The sequence below is a fragment of the Tachypleus tridentatus genome, chromosome 3, assembly GCF_004210375.1.
Source record: "Tachypleus tridentatus isolate NWPU-2018 chromosome 3, ASM421037v1, whole genome shotgun sequence".
NCBI lineage: Eukaryota > Metazoa > Arthropoda > Merostomata > Xiphosura > Limulidae > Tachypleus > Tachypleus tridentatus.
Window position 1 is genome coordinate 95,827,178 of NC_134827.1, and position 19,827 is coordinate 95,847,004.

At 33.3% G+C, this 19,827-nt stretch overlaps 1 protein-coding gene across 2 annotated transcripts in view; it reads left to right on the forward strand.

Annotated features, from left to right (window-relative positions):
• The window catches only part of LOC143247515 (dolichyl-phosphate beta-glucosyltransferase-like), a 54,610-nt gene extending 35,527 nt beyond the window's left edge, over positions 1–19,083 (forward strand). For both annotated transcript variants that reach the window (XM_076495765.1, XM_076495766.1), the window contains exons 4-9: positions 140–301; positions 7,657–7,764; positions 13,107–13,166; positions 15,742–15,893; positions 17,523–17,608; positions 18,811–19,083. In XM_076495765.1, coding sequence (XP_076351880.1) covers positions 140–301; positions 7,657–7,764; positions 13,107–13,166; positions 15,742–15,893; positions 17,523–17,608; positions 18,811–18,926 — 684 coding nt within the window. In that variant the 3' untranslated portion in view covers positions 18,927–19,083. The remainder of the gene's footprint in view (positions 1–139; positions 302–7,656; positions 7,765–13,106; positions 13,167–15,741; positions 15,894–17,522; positions 17,609–18,810) is intronic.
• Positions 19,084–19,827: the final 744 nt, after the last annotated feature.

Sequence of the window (19,827 nt, forward strand, 5' to 3'; positions counted from 1 at the left end):
TGTTCTTGTTGTTGTTAAAAGAAAACTATTTTTTTGTTTTCTTCAAATATTGTAGATACTTATCAATATGTATGAAAGATATTAATATGCAACATGTTTTATTGTATTAATTTTATCAGCTCGTATGATTTCTTTTCAGAGCAAGGTTGAGGAGTTTAGTTATGAAGTACTGATTGTGAGTGATGGAAGCACTGATGATACAGCAGAGGTTGCTCTGCAGTACAGTCGTAAGTTTGGAATAAATAAAGTTCGGCTCTTACTGTGTAAGGAGAATCGTGGAAAAGGAGCTGTTGTGAAAGATGTGAGATTTTTTTATGTTATTTGAATTTGGTTCTCAACTGTGGTTTAATATATATTGAGAATTCATGTAGCTTCAGCAGTAATATGTAGTATTTATGTTCCCTGTTCTTTAAAACAAGTGATCCAATTCTTTTTTTGCTTTGTATTGTTTTCAATATAAGAAAAATCTGTTTGGCTATTTATTTTCAAAGTAAATGTATTTTAAACAATTCATTTATAAACCAATTTATAGTAGCTGTTACAGTTAATATGTTTAATATATTTTGTTTTTTAAATCCATAAATTAGGGTACAATCCTAGTAAAGAGGTGTGATAAACAGATTATGAAAATTATTTGCAGAGTCTCTGGGTTTAATTGTGCTTTGAATGATTAGTTTTTCTTTGTGTGGTTCATATTTCATATCGTGTAGACTTGGCTTCAAAGTACTGTAGACTTTTTTTGTAGTTATGTGCCTTTTGTCAACAAACCCCTTGAGATGGATTTCTGTACATGGTTAGGTGACCTCACAGGGAAGGATCTTTATTTTTGCAGGTATCCCACTCTTTCTAACCATGTTGTTTTCCAGTGAGTCCATGGTCAGTCATCAGAGACAGTATTTCTTCTTCCAAGATTTCCAAAGTTATCTGGGACAAGATTCTGAAGGTCAGTGGAAAGTATTATTTCCATCCTTTTTCCATCTTGCTTTTCAATGGCCAGGATGATGTTGATGTATATAGCATTGCTTTTGGGGAAAATTTTTCCACCTTTCCAGTACTTCTGTCTCTTTTCCTGTCTTCTTGGCCATCAAGTCTTTGGATGACAGATTGCTGTTTTCCTTTCAGACTTATCTTCTCTACAATTTTAATCACCAGTTTACACTTGTGAAATTTAAGATTGCTCTTTACTGGTCTTGCAGCACATCAGCTGAACTTGATATTTTGATGAGATGCTGCACCATCTTTCTCCTGCTTTCCTTGCTCTTCTTGTGGTTGTTTTTAACTGAATTTGATAGGAGAATGTGTTTTATGAAGCTTGGCACAAGGCTGTTGTTCTCCCTTTTTCATAGCTTTGAAAGGATCACAAGATTCCTTCAAATTATCATCCAATTGCTATGATTAGCTGTCTTTGTAACATCTTGGAGAGGATGGTTAATGTACATCTTCTTTGATTCTTTTTCTCACCCACCTAATGTGGTTTTTGTTGACAGGGCTTTACCGTGGACTACATTATTTGTTTTGAGACCTCAGTCAGGGAAGCCTTCCTCAAGAGAGAGCATCTTGTTTTGTTTTTGTCTTCTTTCATCTTTAAAAGGATAATGATGCTACACAGTAGTTTGGATTTTTGAAGAACTTCCCTTCATGTGGGTTGCATGTTTGTTTACCCATTTTTATTCATAATTTCTTCTTGACAGGCAATTCCAAGTCCATATGAGTTCAACTCCTTTTCCAGTCCTTTCTCAGGGCTGTTTTTTAAGTTTCACACTTTTCGGTATTAAGATTAATGCTATCACTCAACAACTTCCTCCTACTGTTGCAAACAGTCTCTGTGTTGATGACTTCTATATTTCTTATCAGTCATTGCTTGATGAAGTGGATCACAGCAAATGCTTTTGCATTTCCTTCCTCTAAAAAATATTTGTATTAATTTTTGCCACCAGTGGGGTTTACACACTGATCCTGAGCTCCATCTCAGTTTTGTTGTTCTTCCTATGGTTTCTGAGGCAAAGTTCTTAGGGCTTATCTTGAGCTATAGCTTAAATTCATTTCTCACATTAAGCAGTTTTGTATCAATTGTACAAGGACCCTGAACATCCTGTTTGATGATCTGTGTTTAAAATTTACCATACCTTCATATGTTCCAAGTTGAACTATGGGTTTCTGGTCTATGGTTCTACTAAAGCTCTCTGCCTTGAAAATGTTGGAATCTGTACACAATTTGGTGCTTTGGCTCTGCACTTTGCCAGTCTAAAGTCCAATGAACCTTCTCTTCACCTCCATCTACAACTTTCTTTTCAGTATGCTACCAGTCTTCAATCATTACAACAGCATCCCACATAGGGTTGTGTCTTCCACCCTTGATGGGCTGTACTCTTTTAGAATACATGATCTGCCATTCTTCCCTTTGGTCTTTGTATCCACCCATAACTAGCTAAAGTGGGTTTGTCATTGGATGATGTTGCTGGGTCTGATGATCAGCCCATCCTGCCAAGGCTAATTACCATCCCTACTTGTGACCTTTCTTTGAGTCATTTGAGGAAGATAGATACTTCAAACTGATAGTACCATTTTCTCTTTGCCAAATATTTTTCAAACATTTCTTCTGTTTTCATTTTTATGGATGATTTGTTATCAGATGATTTTGTGGGCTCCAGCATGGTTTTTGTGACTCGGTGATTGCTCACAGGATATTATCCTCTACAATTTCTGTGTTCACTGCTGAGTTGTAGCCATTTCTCTTGCCTTAGGTCATGCGGAAGCTAAGCAGAACATTAACTGTCTCTTTACACTGACACTGTTTCTGTTCTGTATGTAAACTATGGTCCTATGGTTAGGACCTAGCTTTGCATCAGTTGACATTTGATTTGGGGTGATCAAATTCCTAACAAGTTTTCTCAGATCATCCTACAGCTGTTGTTGGGCCATTTTGTTTCCATAAGGATTGACAGGAAAAAGTTGCCTCAGCTAAGGCTACACACTGGTCACAATGTTTTTACTTTTTTTTTATGTGGGATTGATCTGTCAATGTGTGACTCTAGTGACACTCAAATCACAACTGCCCATGTTTTACTTTTGTGATGTTGTTATGAATGTGAGCATCAGCACCATTTTAGTCATGTCTTCTTTAAGGGTTTACACCTGATGTTTGACATCTTAGTGATGGAGACACTGTCCAGATTGGTTGTGTTTTTACCTTTTTTACTTTTATTTGAGTTTTTTACCTAATTTTTAGACATTGTTTTCACTTTTAACTTAATTTATTTTTACTCTGTATAAAGTTTTACTTTTTGTTTTAGTTTTCATACCATTTGCTTGGCACAGATAGCCATGTTGCTTTGTGTCAATAAATCCCAAGAACCAACCAGTTGACCTGTCAACAACATCTGAGTTTTACAATGCATTACATGTATCATGTTGCAAAAAGTTTTCAATCTCCCACCTTCAAAGTGGGTTATTGAACAAGCAGTAAGGGAGGAACCACATAAGCTCAGCTTTTCTGCTATAAGCCAGGTATTTATTGTTGACAATTGTAGCCTTTTAATAGGGTCATCTTCTACAACATGTCTTTCTTCAGAAGTACTAGACCCCTAACTCGTTTTAGGTGAGAGAATCTTCTTTCTTGCCTTTTCATCATTGTTTTTATTTGCATGCTATGATTTGTGTCATTTTAGGGTAGTTATCTAGGTTAATTTATTATATGTAATACCCTTGGCTTGTGGATCATTGAGTTTAGTGGATTCTACAGTCTGGTCTTTCTCATTACTTTCATTATCTCCTTCTAATCTAGTTTATTTACAAATTTTGAATCAGGAAATTTCAGATCTCTTACAAAAAAAAAAGAAAAGTAACTGAAGAAATGATTCACCATTTGTATTCATGTTTTTTTTGTAATTTCAAAGAAACTGAGAGGTTGAAGTTATGATAGATCCATCTAATCTCAGAGAAATTGCTCTTCATTTCAAAATGAAAAATATGAGAATGTTACAAAAGTTTCTATGATGAGCACATTGGATGATAATGGTGGATGATGAAGATGCTTAGATACCTTGATTCATCCTTCATCTTGCCCTTTTATACATTTTATCGATGCACAGGAAGTTTATCAGTTTACTCCCTTCTGTTTGTCCTGGCTTTTGCATAATACGTTTTGTGTCATGTAGTTAAGGCTTTATCAATCATCTCCAATTATTCAACATTAACTTCCACTTTTATATGGACAACTGGTTTCTTCTTGCTTTGTCTACAGGACAAATTTAATTTATGTCTCTCGGGTTTATCATTCACAACACCCAATATAAGTTTTTACCAACTGATTTTAGATCAACACAATAGAGGGATTCTTCAGCAAACTGCTGTCTTTTTACACTTAGCACCAGAGATATCCTTTCTACTTTAAGGATGATGGTTTACTTCACAAAGGTTCTCTCTTGGCTTGTTCTCGCACATACTTCCTTTAAATGAGATATTATGAATAGTATCCTTTTTCTACTTCATTTCAATCTTTTACCCCTGTGATTGTCCTAGTCCCAAGATCATTGGGTTTTCCACACAAAGTGGATAACCCAACCTTTGTTCTTTCAATGGTTTTATATAAATGGTTGGGTTATCCATTGATTTATGGCTTCACAATGATGGACAACCATTCTTCAATTCTAATGGTCTCCAATTCTAGATCTATTATCACGAAAGGGAATACTTTAAGTCATAATTGAGATAATCTATTCCATTATGCTTACCCTCCATTCTGCCTTCTTTCACTGATATAGCCAAGATATCAAGCTCTCCTCATTGTTCCAATTTGATTATTCCAACCATAGTTTCTGCTGTCACATCAACTTTTTCAGAGATAAATTACCCCATTACTTGTATGAGAACATCTTTTACGTCAGCCTTGTATGTCCATTTTTCATATTATAACTAAACAACTATGGCTTCACGGCTGGCAATTGTTTGTTGTTTTATCAAAGATGATCTTGGTGGCTTGATTGTTAGCCAATTCGTGCTGACATTTGTCCCTTGCTGTCTTTAATTTCTTCTTGAATTGATGCATTTGACATTCTATATCTCAGTTTCCTCAACATATTTATTTTTTTCATTACAGGTATTTATTTCACGATTGTGAGATATTAGCTTCCCTTATAGGAAGTCAAAAAGCAATATATCTGCCACCTTTCAGTACTGATGGAGCCTTCTGCCTCTTTTGTACACATTGTTCACAGATCTTTTCCATGTTTTCTCAATCACCTTAAGAATGTCATTTTGGTTTCATTTCACATCCAAATTGTATTACTCATTGGAGAACATTCTACTGATCATTGTAAAGTTTGAGAGATGTATAGACTGTTTTCCAGTTGATGTATAATAAATAAAGTTGGATTTAGTACATTGTACATTTTCATATTTCACCTTTTCTTACTATCTTACTGTATATCTGTTGTATTACCTTTGGGTTGTTGATTACATCTATCTGTTTGATTCTCCCTGGATGCCTAGTGACTAGACTGGTCTCGTGATCTGTCTTTTCAGTTTCTGAGATTGAGGATTGTAGCCATTGAATATTGTCAAACAAAGTACACCTAATAAAGGGTGGAGGTTGGAAGCTGTATTAATAATATTAGTTGGGTTTAGTGTAGTAGTACCTTAACATCTTGGTATTTATGTCCAGACATCACACTGGTAGCTGGAATACTAACTTTAAGGACAGTTTTTTGTCTCCCCCATTGATGTATTCTTATTATTTCTTGCTGCTTTTTATTATTATCTTCTTTATTTTATATATATATTCCTCTGTTTATGAGGAATCACAAAATAAGATAATGAATAATAATATGCTTAGTCTAGTTGGTGGAATAAGCCCTGTGTCGACCAGTATATAAAATATGCTAGTCCAGTTGACATAATAATTTATTTCAAGAGAAGGAATGCAGAATATGCTAGTGTTGTTAGTTGAACAAGTCCTTTGGAGACCAGGAATACATAAGATGCTAGTCTAGTTGGTGGTATAAGCCCTTTCAAGACCAAGAATATATTATATGCTAGCCTAGTTGGTGGACTAAGTCCTTTGGATATACAAAATATATAACATGCTAATCTAGTTGGTGGAACAAGCCCTTTAGAGGTCAGGAGAACAAACATACTAGCCTAGTTAATGAAAGAAACCATTTTAAAATTAGGTCTGTTACCTAACGTGCTAGGCTAGTTGACTACTGTAAGTTAATTACTAATTCTTCCTATAATGAACTGTAAGCAGAGCTCAAATCACTTTTATGTATAGGTGTTTTGAAAAAAACCAGTGTCACAGAATCCCAAGTTTTTCTGTAACAAGATGTATGCACAGAAAATATTTTCTTCATTGTATTCTATTTGTTACATTGTAATTTATTTTGGACAAGTCTCCAATTTATATTGTTATGTATTATTATTTCAAATAAATCGAAATTTGAATTTAGAAGTTTATTGTTAATATGTATCAAATTTGTAATACTTGCCAATAAGATTGATACAAACGTTTTTTTTAACACAAATATTTGTAACACACAAACAACAATACAATTTATAATAATGGTTATTACAAATAATGATTTATTTACAACTGTTTTGTAACTTACAAACTATACTGAGTCTTCTATCCGGTCGAGAAATGAATCTTTTATTGATGTTCACAGTGAGCAAATTATTTCTTAATTAATACACCTGTGCACTTCTTTTGATAGTTAGGTAGCTTGGAGCATCTATAAGCTTTTGCTGATGACAATATCTAATGTCCTCGTAGAAATGCTAACGTCTGAAGTTAAACAGTTCACAATGTTCAAAATCTACAAACTTTTCTGGTTCAGTTTTGTAGTTTTCTGATTAATAGGCATTAATCACAGTTATAGATTCTGAGGCCTGTAACACTGACTAATAATATTCTTCTATTACTGTCTCTTGTCTAGCTGCTTTATATGAAAACACAAGTTTGAACAATGTTTAAAAGCACTAATATTGTTGTAAAACAAATATTGTTGATTTTGCTCTCAAGATTTTTGTACAACTTTAGAGAACAGATGGGACTTGTGCAACATATAGCCAACAGTGTACATCACATGCAAAAAAAGAAAACTGTACTGAAACAAGCATAAGTATTCAAGTAAATATATAATGGTGAATCCATTACACGTACCTCCTTGACCTATAAAAAACAGATACTGACTGATATGCAATACAGGTTCTAATGAAGTATTTATAGAAATGTATCTGCTTCCAAAAACAAAGCCTTTACTATTTTTCCTTTAGTCACTGCCTGAAAACAATTAACTTTGTGTGATTAATCTAACCATTTGCAATATCTATAGATGAATTTTGTACTTGTGTTCAGGGGTGTTTATATAATGTAACAAACACACAAAGTTTCTGTTTTCCTTAAATCATGGTTTAATAAAACAGTCATTTCAAACAAAGAAATTAAAGTACAAGCTTTAAATTTCAAACTTCATGGAAAATGGTTTTATATTATTCCTCTTTCTCTTGAAATGATTTTTAGAAATTAGGAATTTTATTGCTGAGCTATTGCAAAAGAAAACAACAGTTTTGTTACCATACATGGAAACTAGTTTGTTTATAACTGTAGAAAAATTTTAGTCAGATGAACTTGCTTTACAAATTCTATTTCTCTTTCAGGGAATGATGTGCTCGTGGAAAGTATTTGCTTTTGCTGATGCTGATGGAGCCACAAAGTTTTCAGACATTGAGAAACTTGAAGAGAGTATGAAAGATTTTGCAGATAAGGTATAGATACAAGTGTTTATAAAGTACAAAAAATTGTTTGATAGGTATAAAGAGGTTAATATTTTTGTCCATGTTTGTGGACTTTCCTAAGTTCTATTAGGCACTATCATGAACATCCACATACATTTCTCCAGAAGTGGGACAAATTCCAAAACCTACTTCATTCACACACATACAGCTATTACTCAACTGCCAGGGTTTCTTCATTTGCCTATCTAATCATTGATCTGATCTTTATCACTTGCTCCAGTCTTTTATACTTCACTTGATGGCCCTTGGCAATGTTTGTCTCATGACACTCTCCACCTACATCAGTGCACCCTCTATCCTGGTACTGTATATAAGCATTTCATTCAGATAATTTTATGATGTTTTCTCAACAAAGCATCACTACTAAATTTCCCAGTACAATGATCGTTTGGAAATACTTTGAACAATCTCTGTGTTATCTAGTTGATTTTTATAAAAAAAATCCTTGACATTTTAGAGGAAATCTTTTCCTGCCTTTCTTTTTAGTCTGTTGGCTTTTCATTCACCCTGTGGAACAGTGGTGGGTTTTCACACTTGCAGTGCTGGAATCTGGGATTTTATTCCATATAGTGGACACAACAGATGGCCCATTGTTGCATTGCTCCAAGAAAACAAACATATTTCACCAAATACTATTCCAATCGATGGTAATCAACACAGTCTTTAAATGACATATAAAAACAAAAAGGAGGCCACTTTGAGATAAACTGTCTTTGATTTGTTTTCTTCTTTTGTTTCATTAAGAGTGATGTTTTGGGTCCTTCCTTGATTGCTTTTCAAGCTGCACCTAATATAATGGCTAAGAGACCCAGGTACAAATTTATAGTTTTCTATTCATTCACAGACATTGTGGTTCCTCCTGTGATGCTTAGTTCTCAGTTACGTGAAGGGATAGTTATGTCTTATCAAGCATGGTTGACGGAACTTTGTGATTTAGCCTACCACTGTCAGGTGGAAGAATTTTTTAGATTCTCAAATATTATACCTGCTCCTTGAATTTCTGGGTCAAAAGCAGAGTTTCTATAATTAAGCTGAATAGATTAGTGTTCCCTAATGGGACAGGATAAGTCTATAGACAAACAACTCTACAATCCAACATTTGATTTCCATTTATTTCACTTTGTTGGAAAACTAGCCAGATCATCATTTTCAGTGATGACAAGCTGAAACCATTCTTAGCATGCACATTGGTTCAGCTTTTGGCTTCTACATTTATTCCTGTTGTTGTTGGTTTCTTGAATTTTATCAGCTCCCATAGGGGATCATAGTTACACCCATCTTCATGTGTTCTGAACCCTGACATTGGCTTCTCAGTACATTGCAATCCAAGATACATTCTGTTGAAACTTAAGGGTTCTGCTGCTTTGGATTGCTGCCAGCAGTGTCAGTGATTATTGTTTGCCATCAAGGTCTGGGGGGAGGCTCAGCTATGAGAATGTCTGGTTGTGTGGCAACTTCACCCATGGATTCAGGAACACTAAAGATCCTTGAGTCAGGATTAGTAATTTATTTTACATTTTTACCACTTTTATCCATCCAACCCAAAGAATTTCCATCTCCTGCAGATCCTTAGGATTGGGAACTTAGTTCTATCGGTATTAGAGTTTAGTTGGTCAAGGAATGGTAAGAGTCATGCAAATTATTCCAAGATTTTATTCCCATTGGTTGTTTGACCTAAGATAAGAAGACAGGAGATTGGTGTCCAGCCATTGACCATTTTTGTTGATATTAATGCCTAGATTCTCCAAGGCTCACAAGTTACTCATTCCTCAATTTGAGTTGACATTATTTTTGAAATTGTGGATGTCCGAGTTTGTTGTATCTGGCTGCACGTTGCCATGATTATGGAAACCCATCACTTCTGGTATTTTTTTGTGTGCAAGGGTCAAGTGTTGCAGCTCCAGGTTTTTTCCTCTTTGAACAAGCATCTGCTTCACATGGGTTCTGCTATATTGTACAAGTTTGTTTTTTTTCTCATCACCTTGATACTGCTGGCACCATCTTGCCAATTGTCAGAACATCACATCTTGGTTCTAATTTCAGAAACAACCAAGGCAAGCTTCATTCTCAGGGCTGGGATGTGTATTCTTGGTCCAATTCAATATGCCAACAGTTTAAGTATTTTTAATTTCATTTTTCTGACTGCATGGATAGTTGTTTTCTCTCTGAATGCAGGCATCACTCAAATCCTCTGTACATACCTTTTAAAATGAGAGTACAAGAGATCTTTTTTCTGGTCTTTTATATGACAAGGGATCATAAATATTGATGCAGTAAGATTCCCCAGTTTTCTTAGTATCATTCTTCAATCTTGAAGGGTTGTTAAGATATTGGTTCCTTTACTGCCATCTCTTCCAGAGTGTTATCTCTTCACAAATACTTTGATTAACCATATTCACACAGGTATTTTGTTTACTGCATGCAACACAAAGTTTTAGTGTCCTGTATTCAATATTTTATTAGACTACTTTTTGTTTATGTTATAACAATTAGAATAGCATAAAATATCAGTTAATAATCCATATGTTAATAGTATAGAAGTTTTAAGTTCTTACTTCTACAAGGCAATATTTTAAAAAGTCCCGAATTTATCATAGTGAGGCACACATGATACATTTTTTCTTAGCATGCCATCATCTGTATTTTATCTACCACCCCTCGAAAAAGTATGGAATTAAACATAAATTACTCTCTATAAAATCATCATTGCTCAGATAAACCACATTTATTATAGTCTTAAACTATGTTTGGTTACAGAGATACTGAATAGGAAACAAGACCCTTCCTGCCACGCTTACCTGTTACATCCCTCTTCAGTATTTTGTTAATCGTTCACTCTTACGTTTAATTATATATTACCTATAACTAATAGAAACTCAAGTTTTTTTTATCTCCAAAATAATGTGTTGTATAACATTATGTTCTGAACCATTAAATGTCAGTTTTACTCAGAGTGTGAACATTGTTCTCATGAGAAAGTTAATGACTAGCTTTGATTAATTTGTAACGACTGTTGTCTCAGAGATAGAATGCTAGAAGAATTTTGAGAGGTTAGATAATATATCTACTTTTTGTATGTTTCAGTATGTATTGTTTGGAGCATTATTTAATTATCAATAATTAATTGCAATAATATGAGTAGTATAAATGAATTAGGGTTAACTCTTTTCGACAACCAAGAACAAGAAAAAATAAGATTTGATAAGTATTTTATTTCTTGTTTTTCATGTTTCTTCTTTAAGTATAATTATAAAAACAACTAAAATGTATAAATAAGGATATATTTAGGTTAGTTAAGATTAGATTAAATAAAATAAATAAATAATAATAATGAAAAAAGTTTTACAAGACACACACGATCTGCTTGTACAAGTTGTTGTAGCTCGTGAGTAATGTAATTTGATAGCATAATGTGATCTGCACATTTCCTGAGTGATTTACATCTTATAAGCATGCAAACATACAAGTTGTTTTGAGTCCTTGGTCCCACATGACCATTCCAGTTTTCTCATTGGTATTACATCTGACCTGATTATCATATGCCATGTATCACCTTTAAAGAAAGTTTGCATTCATTGCTACTGACCTACAGACATTGCTGTCAGTAGGAGAGATACCAGTATACTTGGGAGCATACTCATAATACTAGTTCAGGTTTAATGCTCAGCTCTCTAGTTTGGTTGAGCTTTGCTCTTCTTCTTGATCAGTATTGGTTCAATTCATTGATCATGGAAAAGATTCAATTGTCTTCTCATAATTCCACTTGCAGAGTTGTCCTATCATGAGTCCTTCATTGAGTGAAATTTGTTCCACATTCTCCTCATGATTTTGGGAGCAAGTGAGGATAAGTGTTCATAATTGCAAATCAGATGAGTTCTGGTTTTGTAAAGTTGTGTAAGACATACATGATTACATCATTCCGAATCTGGGGTGTTCCCTTTCAGACTTCTTCAAGATGAATATAAGATTTGTCCACTCCAGGTTTGCTTATCTTCTTGTCATGATTCTGGTGGCTTGGAACACACCACTCTATGGCTACAGGTTTGGATCCACTCATAAGTGTGTGTTCATACACACAAACACACACAGATTGTAATCCAATTGCCCTTGCCACTAACATGGGATATAGGGACTATTGCCCCATAATTCTACCCTTAAGTAGTAGAACCTTGGTTATCTGGTTGGAACCTTGCCAATATATATAATTATGACAGATCATGTAAACTTCTATGCACAGTAAATGAATGAAGTCCTGGATGTAATGTGGTTTCCTCTCTGAAGGTGTTAACCTTCTGTTGACACACCCATGATCTATGCAGATACTTTCTTTGTGGATAACGCCCACATTGATAAGGTAGAAGGACCAATGAAAATATATATTTTTAATTATACTTGCCTCCTGTCACACTCTCCAACTCTTTCTCCACATCGGAGCTGGTGTTAGAGACTGGAATTGAGTCAGTCTTAAAGAAAAGTGATAACATTATCTGAATGATGTGTTTACATACAGAACAAGGATAAAGATTGTACTAACATAGGTGGAGAGTGTCATGAGATAAATATCACCAAAGGTAGTTAGTGGGAAATTTTGTTTTAAATATGAAACATGGTCATTTCTTATACAACTAGAACCTCAAGGCACTCCATTTTGTGCAGATATTGCAGTAAATTTATGCATGACAACAGTACAGTTTGACTTAACTCATGCTAAGGTTTAAAATTGAATTACATTTTTACATGTTTATGTACAGAACAAAGTATTTATTTTTCCTGAATTTTTCACCATGTTTGACCAGTTGAAAGGACAATTATAATAGTACCACATTTATGACAAAAGCCAGTAGACAATGTATAGTTTTTTCCCTAATCTTTTTATTTCTAGATTTTCTTTTTCTCTCTATTTTTGTCCTTTTTATCTTTTCATAATCCAAAATTTCTCACAAATGCTCAAAATTTCAAAATTATTTCTATACGTTTTGTAAAGTTATTGGGAAGAATATTTACCCTTATATATGTAATAAGCACTTGCGATCATGACAAGTGTAGTTACATTACTAAAGACCATAGAATTAATATACAAAAAGGACCTTAACTACCTGTCACATTGAGACAAGCTTACGCACAACTGAGTTACTGTACAGTTTTAGTCCTTTGGACTGAAATGGTTTTGTTACACAGAACATTAGTTTGCTGTGGAAATTTTCCAAATTATATTCGTTCTTTAGTTTTTGATGAGATTACTCTCAACTTGTAATATTATTTACTGATAATAAAGTAAGTACAAATAAATTTACCTTCACTTTTTTCTTCAGGCAAGTATGGTGGTGGTTGTGGGATCAAGAGCACATTTGGAAAAGGAGTCTATTGCACAGGTTTGTAACTATACAACAGTTGTATTTCTGCAACTTGTCTGTTAATTCCTAAAACATCCATCTATAGGGCTAATATAAAAAAAAAAATTCATAAGAGGTGATGTGTACAAATGATATAATATTTTTGATTCACTGTATTTTCAAAATATACTTATCCATATAGGTAGGTTGTTATTGCAGCTGTTTTTTTTAAGTAATCATTATAATACTTGTGTGTATTTGCAATGAAAGATATATACACATTTAATAGATACAGAGATGCCAACCATTACGATTTGAGCATAATCATTACGATTTAGGTGTATACATTATGACTATACGCTCATACAGACAAATATTACGACTTGTTGCAACTCCCAAATTATTATATATTATATAGGCCTATACAATAGTGATAAATTGTTTCCCCAGGTCTTGAAAGGGGTGAAAAGAAAATTTCTAGTGAGATACAAATAAATTTTGATAATAAATAAAGACATAGTCCAAATGGCTACTTGCAATAATCATGTTTGTACTTGAAATAATAAAAAATATTTGTATCTCTGACATCTACCAATAGTTTGAGTGCGGTGCTTCTCCATACTGGATACTTGGGGGAATCCATAGTTACGTCATCAGTGCTTGTCAGCCAATCAGAGCTTGCATAGATGGGTATTTCTTGTTTTCTAAGCAGCATAGAAACACCAATGTGATTGTTCACAAGAAGGATTTAACAGTCAGGATATCCTCTCAGCCACACAGGGACACAAGACAACAGTCTTCAAAAGCAGACAAAGAAACATTTGATATAACTCAATATATGTTTAGGCAGTTTGACTTTGAACTAAAGAAGAGACAATCAATGAAAAAAGAGAAGAAAACGAAAGCTAGCAAGGAAATAACCAAGAAAAGTTATGTGCAGAGCAAGTTATATAAGTTAACAGTTTTCTCAGACAACAAAATGAACTTGTTATTTTGTCTTTTTCTTCAGTCTGCAATTCCTCTATTTGAGCAAGCCAATTTGATATTGCAAAGAGAAGAACCTTGCATACACATTATGCATAGAACTCTGATTACACAAGTTAAAAATATACTTGTCAGATACATCAAGCCAGAATATCTTGAAGGCAACATCACTGAACTTAACTACAACAATGAATCCTTACACAAATCTGATGAGGTAGTTTCTATTGGAAATGCTGCCAAGGAATACATTGTTAAATATGAAAAGGACCTGGACCTGATCAGCTTCTACCCCAGTGTCAAGAAATAATATATTGGAGTTACAAATTACATGATGAAACATTTCCCTCTAAATGATGAACTTCTGATTCATACAGAGGTTGCTGATCCAAAACTGAAAGTCATCAAAGATTTCTCTTTGGGTTATGCTTGGAATTCTTACGATCTTCCATTCTAATGCTGACAGTGAAAGGATATTTAGTTTGGTGACTAAAAACAAAAGCAAGTTCAGACCAAACTTGAGCACCTCAGTTTTGAGAGGTATAACACACAAGATGTGTATGCAGTCAAATGGATAATGTTGTTATAACTCTCAACCATCCAGAGACATTCTCATGAAAGCAAAGGCTGCAACAGCTGCAAAACTATTACAATAAGTGTCATAAACATGATATAAACTAGTCCTTGCACAAAGGCTTTTTCTGCTTACTGTTTGTGCATGTTCAGTGTTGTTTTACCAGTATGTTTGTTACTCTGAACTAAATAAGACAATTTCAAAAAAATTTAAATTTATTTATTAAATACACAAAACACAGTGATAAATGAACAATCTATAGCAGTAATAAATAATAATAGTTATAATAATAACATAATACAGTGGAGTGCTGTTAAGCCGAGGTATTTGGGGTCAACCTGCTTAACCGCTAACTTAAACATTTGTGACTGAAAAGCGAAGTCGCCAACAGCTCCGCCGAGGAGCCTCACCCGGCCATTGCGTGATCATTATATTGGATTATCGAATTAAAATAATACTTTAATTACTGATCCCTTTTTCATGGATTTACAGCGGATTAACTTTAATGTATGGAGAGGTGTGATTCGGTAACAATGGCGGCCTCCATAAAGCTGACATAGAGAGCGGATAAGGTAGATTAACGGTCGATTTCTATTGTAATATATTTTATTTATTTCCCAAATTAAAGCAAATCCTTTTTAAATATTCCCTTGAGGTTATAAAGCCAGGATTAAATTCGTAAGCCGCATTTTTACACGTTCTTAAATTAGCGGTGAGCCGCGATAATCCTCGCTCACAAGACTTGCTACAGCTTAAGCGATTTAGCTGTTTACTGGTCCGCAGCTTAATGGCGCTCCACTGTAATAAAGAGCTTAGAGACATTGGTCAGGCCTAGTAGCCGCAACTGATAAAGGGCTCTGTCTACAATCATTATGCTCAGTCATTTGAAATAGTTGGCATCTCTGTAGATATAATGTAATATACTTATCCATTTGTTCTTGTGACTGTTTTTTTTGGTAATCATTATAATATTTGTGTATATTTACAATGAAACATATATACACATTTTATAGATATAATGTAATATTTTTTAAGTGAGCTGTTCACTGTGTTATACAGAGATCAGTATTTCGGACCTTCTTGATGTTTGGATTCCACTTTATGGTGTGGTTCTTTGCTGTTAGAGGTGTTCGAGACACTCAGTGTGGTTTTAAACTTTTCACTCGTGAAGCAGCTAGGCTCTTGTTTCCTAATCTACATGTGAAACGTTGGTAAGTGGATTTAATTTTCCAGTCTACTTGGAATACTGTATGACAATCTTCATTTTCTTAGATTGAACAAACTACATCCATAAAGAATCTTATTGGGTTGACTAAATGTTAAATTACATTGTAAATCGGATATTGTCGTTTTTCATTATTGTTTGATGTTCTGACTTTTGTAATAATATTGGTGAAAGTTCAGTCAACACGTTATTTCCCAGCCTAATTAGTACAGATTTCTGTCAGTTACTGTATGACTACAGTATGTAACCTTATAAACAACCTCTATGCCTTATTTGATAGATTTTCTACATTGTGAGCTTGTTTATTTTGTAAAGCAAAAACTTGTTTTATGGGCATCTCTCCTAACAGAAGAGGGTTTATTATTACACCATTGTCTTTAAATCTGCCATATTGTTTTATTTGACATGATATACCTCATAAATGTTTTTAGTTGTATTACAGTTCCATTGTTTTGACTAGTTGTTGTATTTAAATTTACATATTAGAAATAAAAATGGAGCAACAAAATTAAAATTATCCGACTTTTCACATTTTACAAATTCATTTATAACTGAATGCAATTCATTGATTAGTTGTTGTGTAGCACTAAAAATATCAATAGATATCTTTAGGTGTTTGGTTCGTAGATATTAAGGTCATACATTAAAATTAGAATTTATTTCGAATGAGTCTCCAATTTATTATGTAATGCATTATGATTTCAAATAACCTAAAACTGAGTTGAATCATAATTTAAGTTTAGAAGTTAATTAAATATAGAGTTGTATGAAATTTATGATGTTTGCCAACAAGATTGATACACACTTTTTTTTCATAATACAAATATATTTTAATATACAAACCACAGTACAATTTATAATAATGGCTGTCACAAATACTGATTTATATACAAAGTTTTACAAACTTGCAAACAGTACTGAGTTTTCTATATGCTCTGGAATTGAATATTTTATTGACGGTTCATGATGAGTGAATTAATTTCAAGTGTATATCAGTACAGTTCACTTAACAGGTAGCTAACAAGCTCTTCACTAATCACACAAGTTGTTTTACTGCTGTAGTTATCTAATGTCCTCATAGAAATACTAACATTCAGTGGTAATCCACTGAAGTTAAATGATTTATTATGTTCAAAATATATAAATTTCTAGGTCAAATATCTGTAGTTTCCTGAGTAATAAGCTTTAATCACAGTTATAGCTTCTGAGGTGTATGGTATACCAACTGCAGCAAACCAACAATATATATACTGTCTCTTTGTTGCATTGGTTACCTTTTTAGGAGAATTTCTAGAAATTTTGGCTTAGGCAACAATACTGATGGTGCAGTAGTGCTTCTGTAAAACATATATTGTTGATTCTTATACTTGAGATTTATCGCATTTCTAAATATATATTTAACTGAAACAGTGATATTGAAATAAATACATAATAGTAAATCCAACAGATTGGTCACCATCATTGCACCTATACCTTTTAAATGTTTACTATTAATGCTATAGAAATTAATACACGTATAGGTGCACTTAGTGTATTGAGTTAAATTGTGCTTATTAAAATATCGTGTAATAAAATTTATGTTTTAGTTTTGTTTCTCATACTGTTTTATGAACAGGGCCTTTGATGTAGAACTTCTGTATCTAGCTCAGTACTTTCAAATTCCTATCAGTGAAGTGGCTGTGAAGTGGACAGAAATAGAAGGTGAGTTCACTAACCACAGAGCTGACCTTAAGCACGTTTAGCATAACTAAAATGAAGTGGTTAAACTGGATGATCTGCAGTATACTTATTGGTATTATTAAAGGTTTTTAACAATGTTTATCTTACCATAGTTTTGTACTGTGGTTGATGTGCCACATGATGCTGAGTATATCACAGTTTTAAAACTTAATAACAAGGAACTCATTTTTTAAAAAAATAAAAGTGTTGAGGTGGCTTGACTGGGTGTGAAAACTTATTATAAGCATGTGCTCAAAATGTTTATATCGCAGTTTTGTACCGAGGTTGGTGTGCTACTTAGTAATGAGTATATCAAAGTTTGTAGTGAAACTGATGTGTCACTTGGCAACGAGTATATTACAATTTTGTAATAAAAAAAAAAGACCTAAAACTGTCTTTTTTACAAAACTTCTTAATGATAATGCATGTAAAATAAAAGTTGGCCTTCTTGCTGTTCTACAGTACAGTTTATACTTACTGTTAAGATGATTAACAAAAAATAGACAATTGTTCAGGTTCTCTAAAGATGATAAAATTATAATAAACAAATTTATATATATAGTTTTAAAAACAATAACAATTTTATAACCATTGTCATTTATGTAAAATTGAAAATAGATTAGCCAACCACTCCATTAGCCTGATCATAAACTTCACTGAGATGCTAAAAATGTTCAGTTGTGTAATCTTCTGTACAATGTTTCTGTATGTCTAAGTAAGGTTAATGTATACATATTCAAAAACAGAAATTTACCATTGAAAATACCAATGGTTGTTTGTCATTTTATACCACAAATAGCTCACTAGGCTATTTGTTGAATCACCAGATGGTTTCAAACTTGTATGAGAAAGCTGGAATAAATTTAAGTATTCTGGAACATCCCTTAGCTGAGTGTGATCTGTATTGATCCATTTGTGTTATTTCAAAACCTTGTGTATGACCAATGATGAACACAGTTTGCATATAACAGACAATTAGTCCTCTGGTTAAGATGAGGCTTAATTAAACTACCTTAACTGTGAACTTACTTTTCTTTATACCAATGGATTACATTAGAATCAGTCTCAGTCTTTCAGTTTATATATGCAATAAAATGGAAGCTTGTTAGAGTTATTTTCTTATAATGTTTTTTGTAAGAAATACCAGTATTCTGTGTGTTTGACTGAAGGTATTTTATTTTTAGGGTCCAAGATTGTACCATTCTGGAGCTGGTTGCAGATGGGACAGGACTTGTTTCTCATATGGTTTAAATACCAAATAGGAATCTGGCAGATTAAAAGTGAACCACTGAATAAATAATTCGTAAACTTTTGTTCTGTTCAGAACAATTTTTAAAATGGGGTTTTCAATTATATAAAACTATCTATTTACTAAAATGTCTGTACTCTTCAGAGGCTGTGGACCAAGCTTGTATATATTTGTTTGTTGAAAACAAAATAAATCGAGATGCCCTTTTTTGATTTTGCTGGTGTATTTTTATATTTTTAACAAAACTCACATTATTCAGTGGGATCCATAAAAGGGTGAAGATTTAACATAAGATTTAGTGGGGGAAAATTAAAATTATAGTTCAAGAGTGATACATGAAAAGAAAAAACAAAGGTTGGTCATCTGTTTGGGAATTTCTTTACCAAACCCAAAATATATGTAAATGTCATACCCATGTATTATAAACATTATAACTTCGCATTTATTCGGATATTATAAAATTTGTAATAAATTAAAATATTTTATTCAAAATGTTTTTACACTGATATGAAAATTAATACTTAATGGAGCCCAACATGGCCAGGTGGGTTAAGGTGTTCAATTTGTAATCTGAGGGTCACGGGTTTGAACCACTGTAGCAGCAAACATGTTTGCCCATTCAGCCGTGGAGGCGTTATAATGTGATGATCAATCCCACTATTCGTTGGTAAACGAGTAGCCCAAAAGTTGGTGGTGGGTGGTGATGAATAGCTGCCTTCCCTCTAGTCTCGCACTGCTATATTAGGGACAGCTAGCACAGATAGCCTTTGAGTAACTTTGTGTGAAATTGAAAAGAAATACTTAATGGATTTAATAAAGACATTTCAGATAAATTATTCTGTAATAAATACAAATATGTATTAAATAAATACAAAGAAAGTAAAATCAGCAAAATTTTATTAAAAAATTACTAAAATTTTTAGTTAAAAATAAAGTCATCTAAGAACTTGGC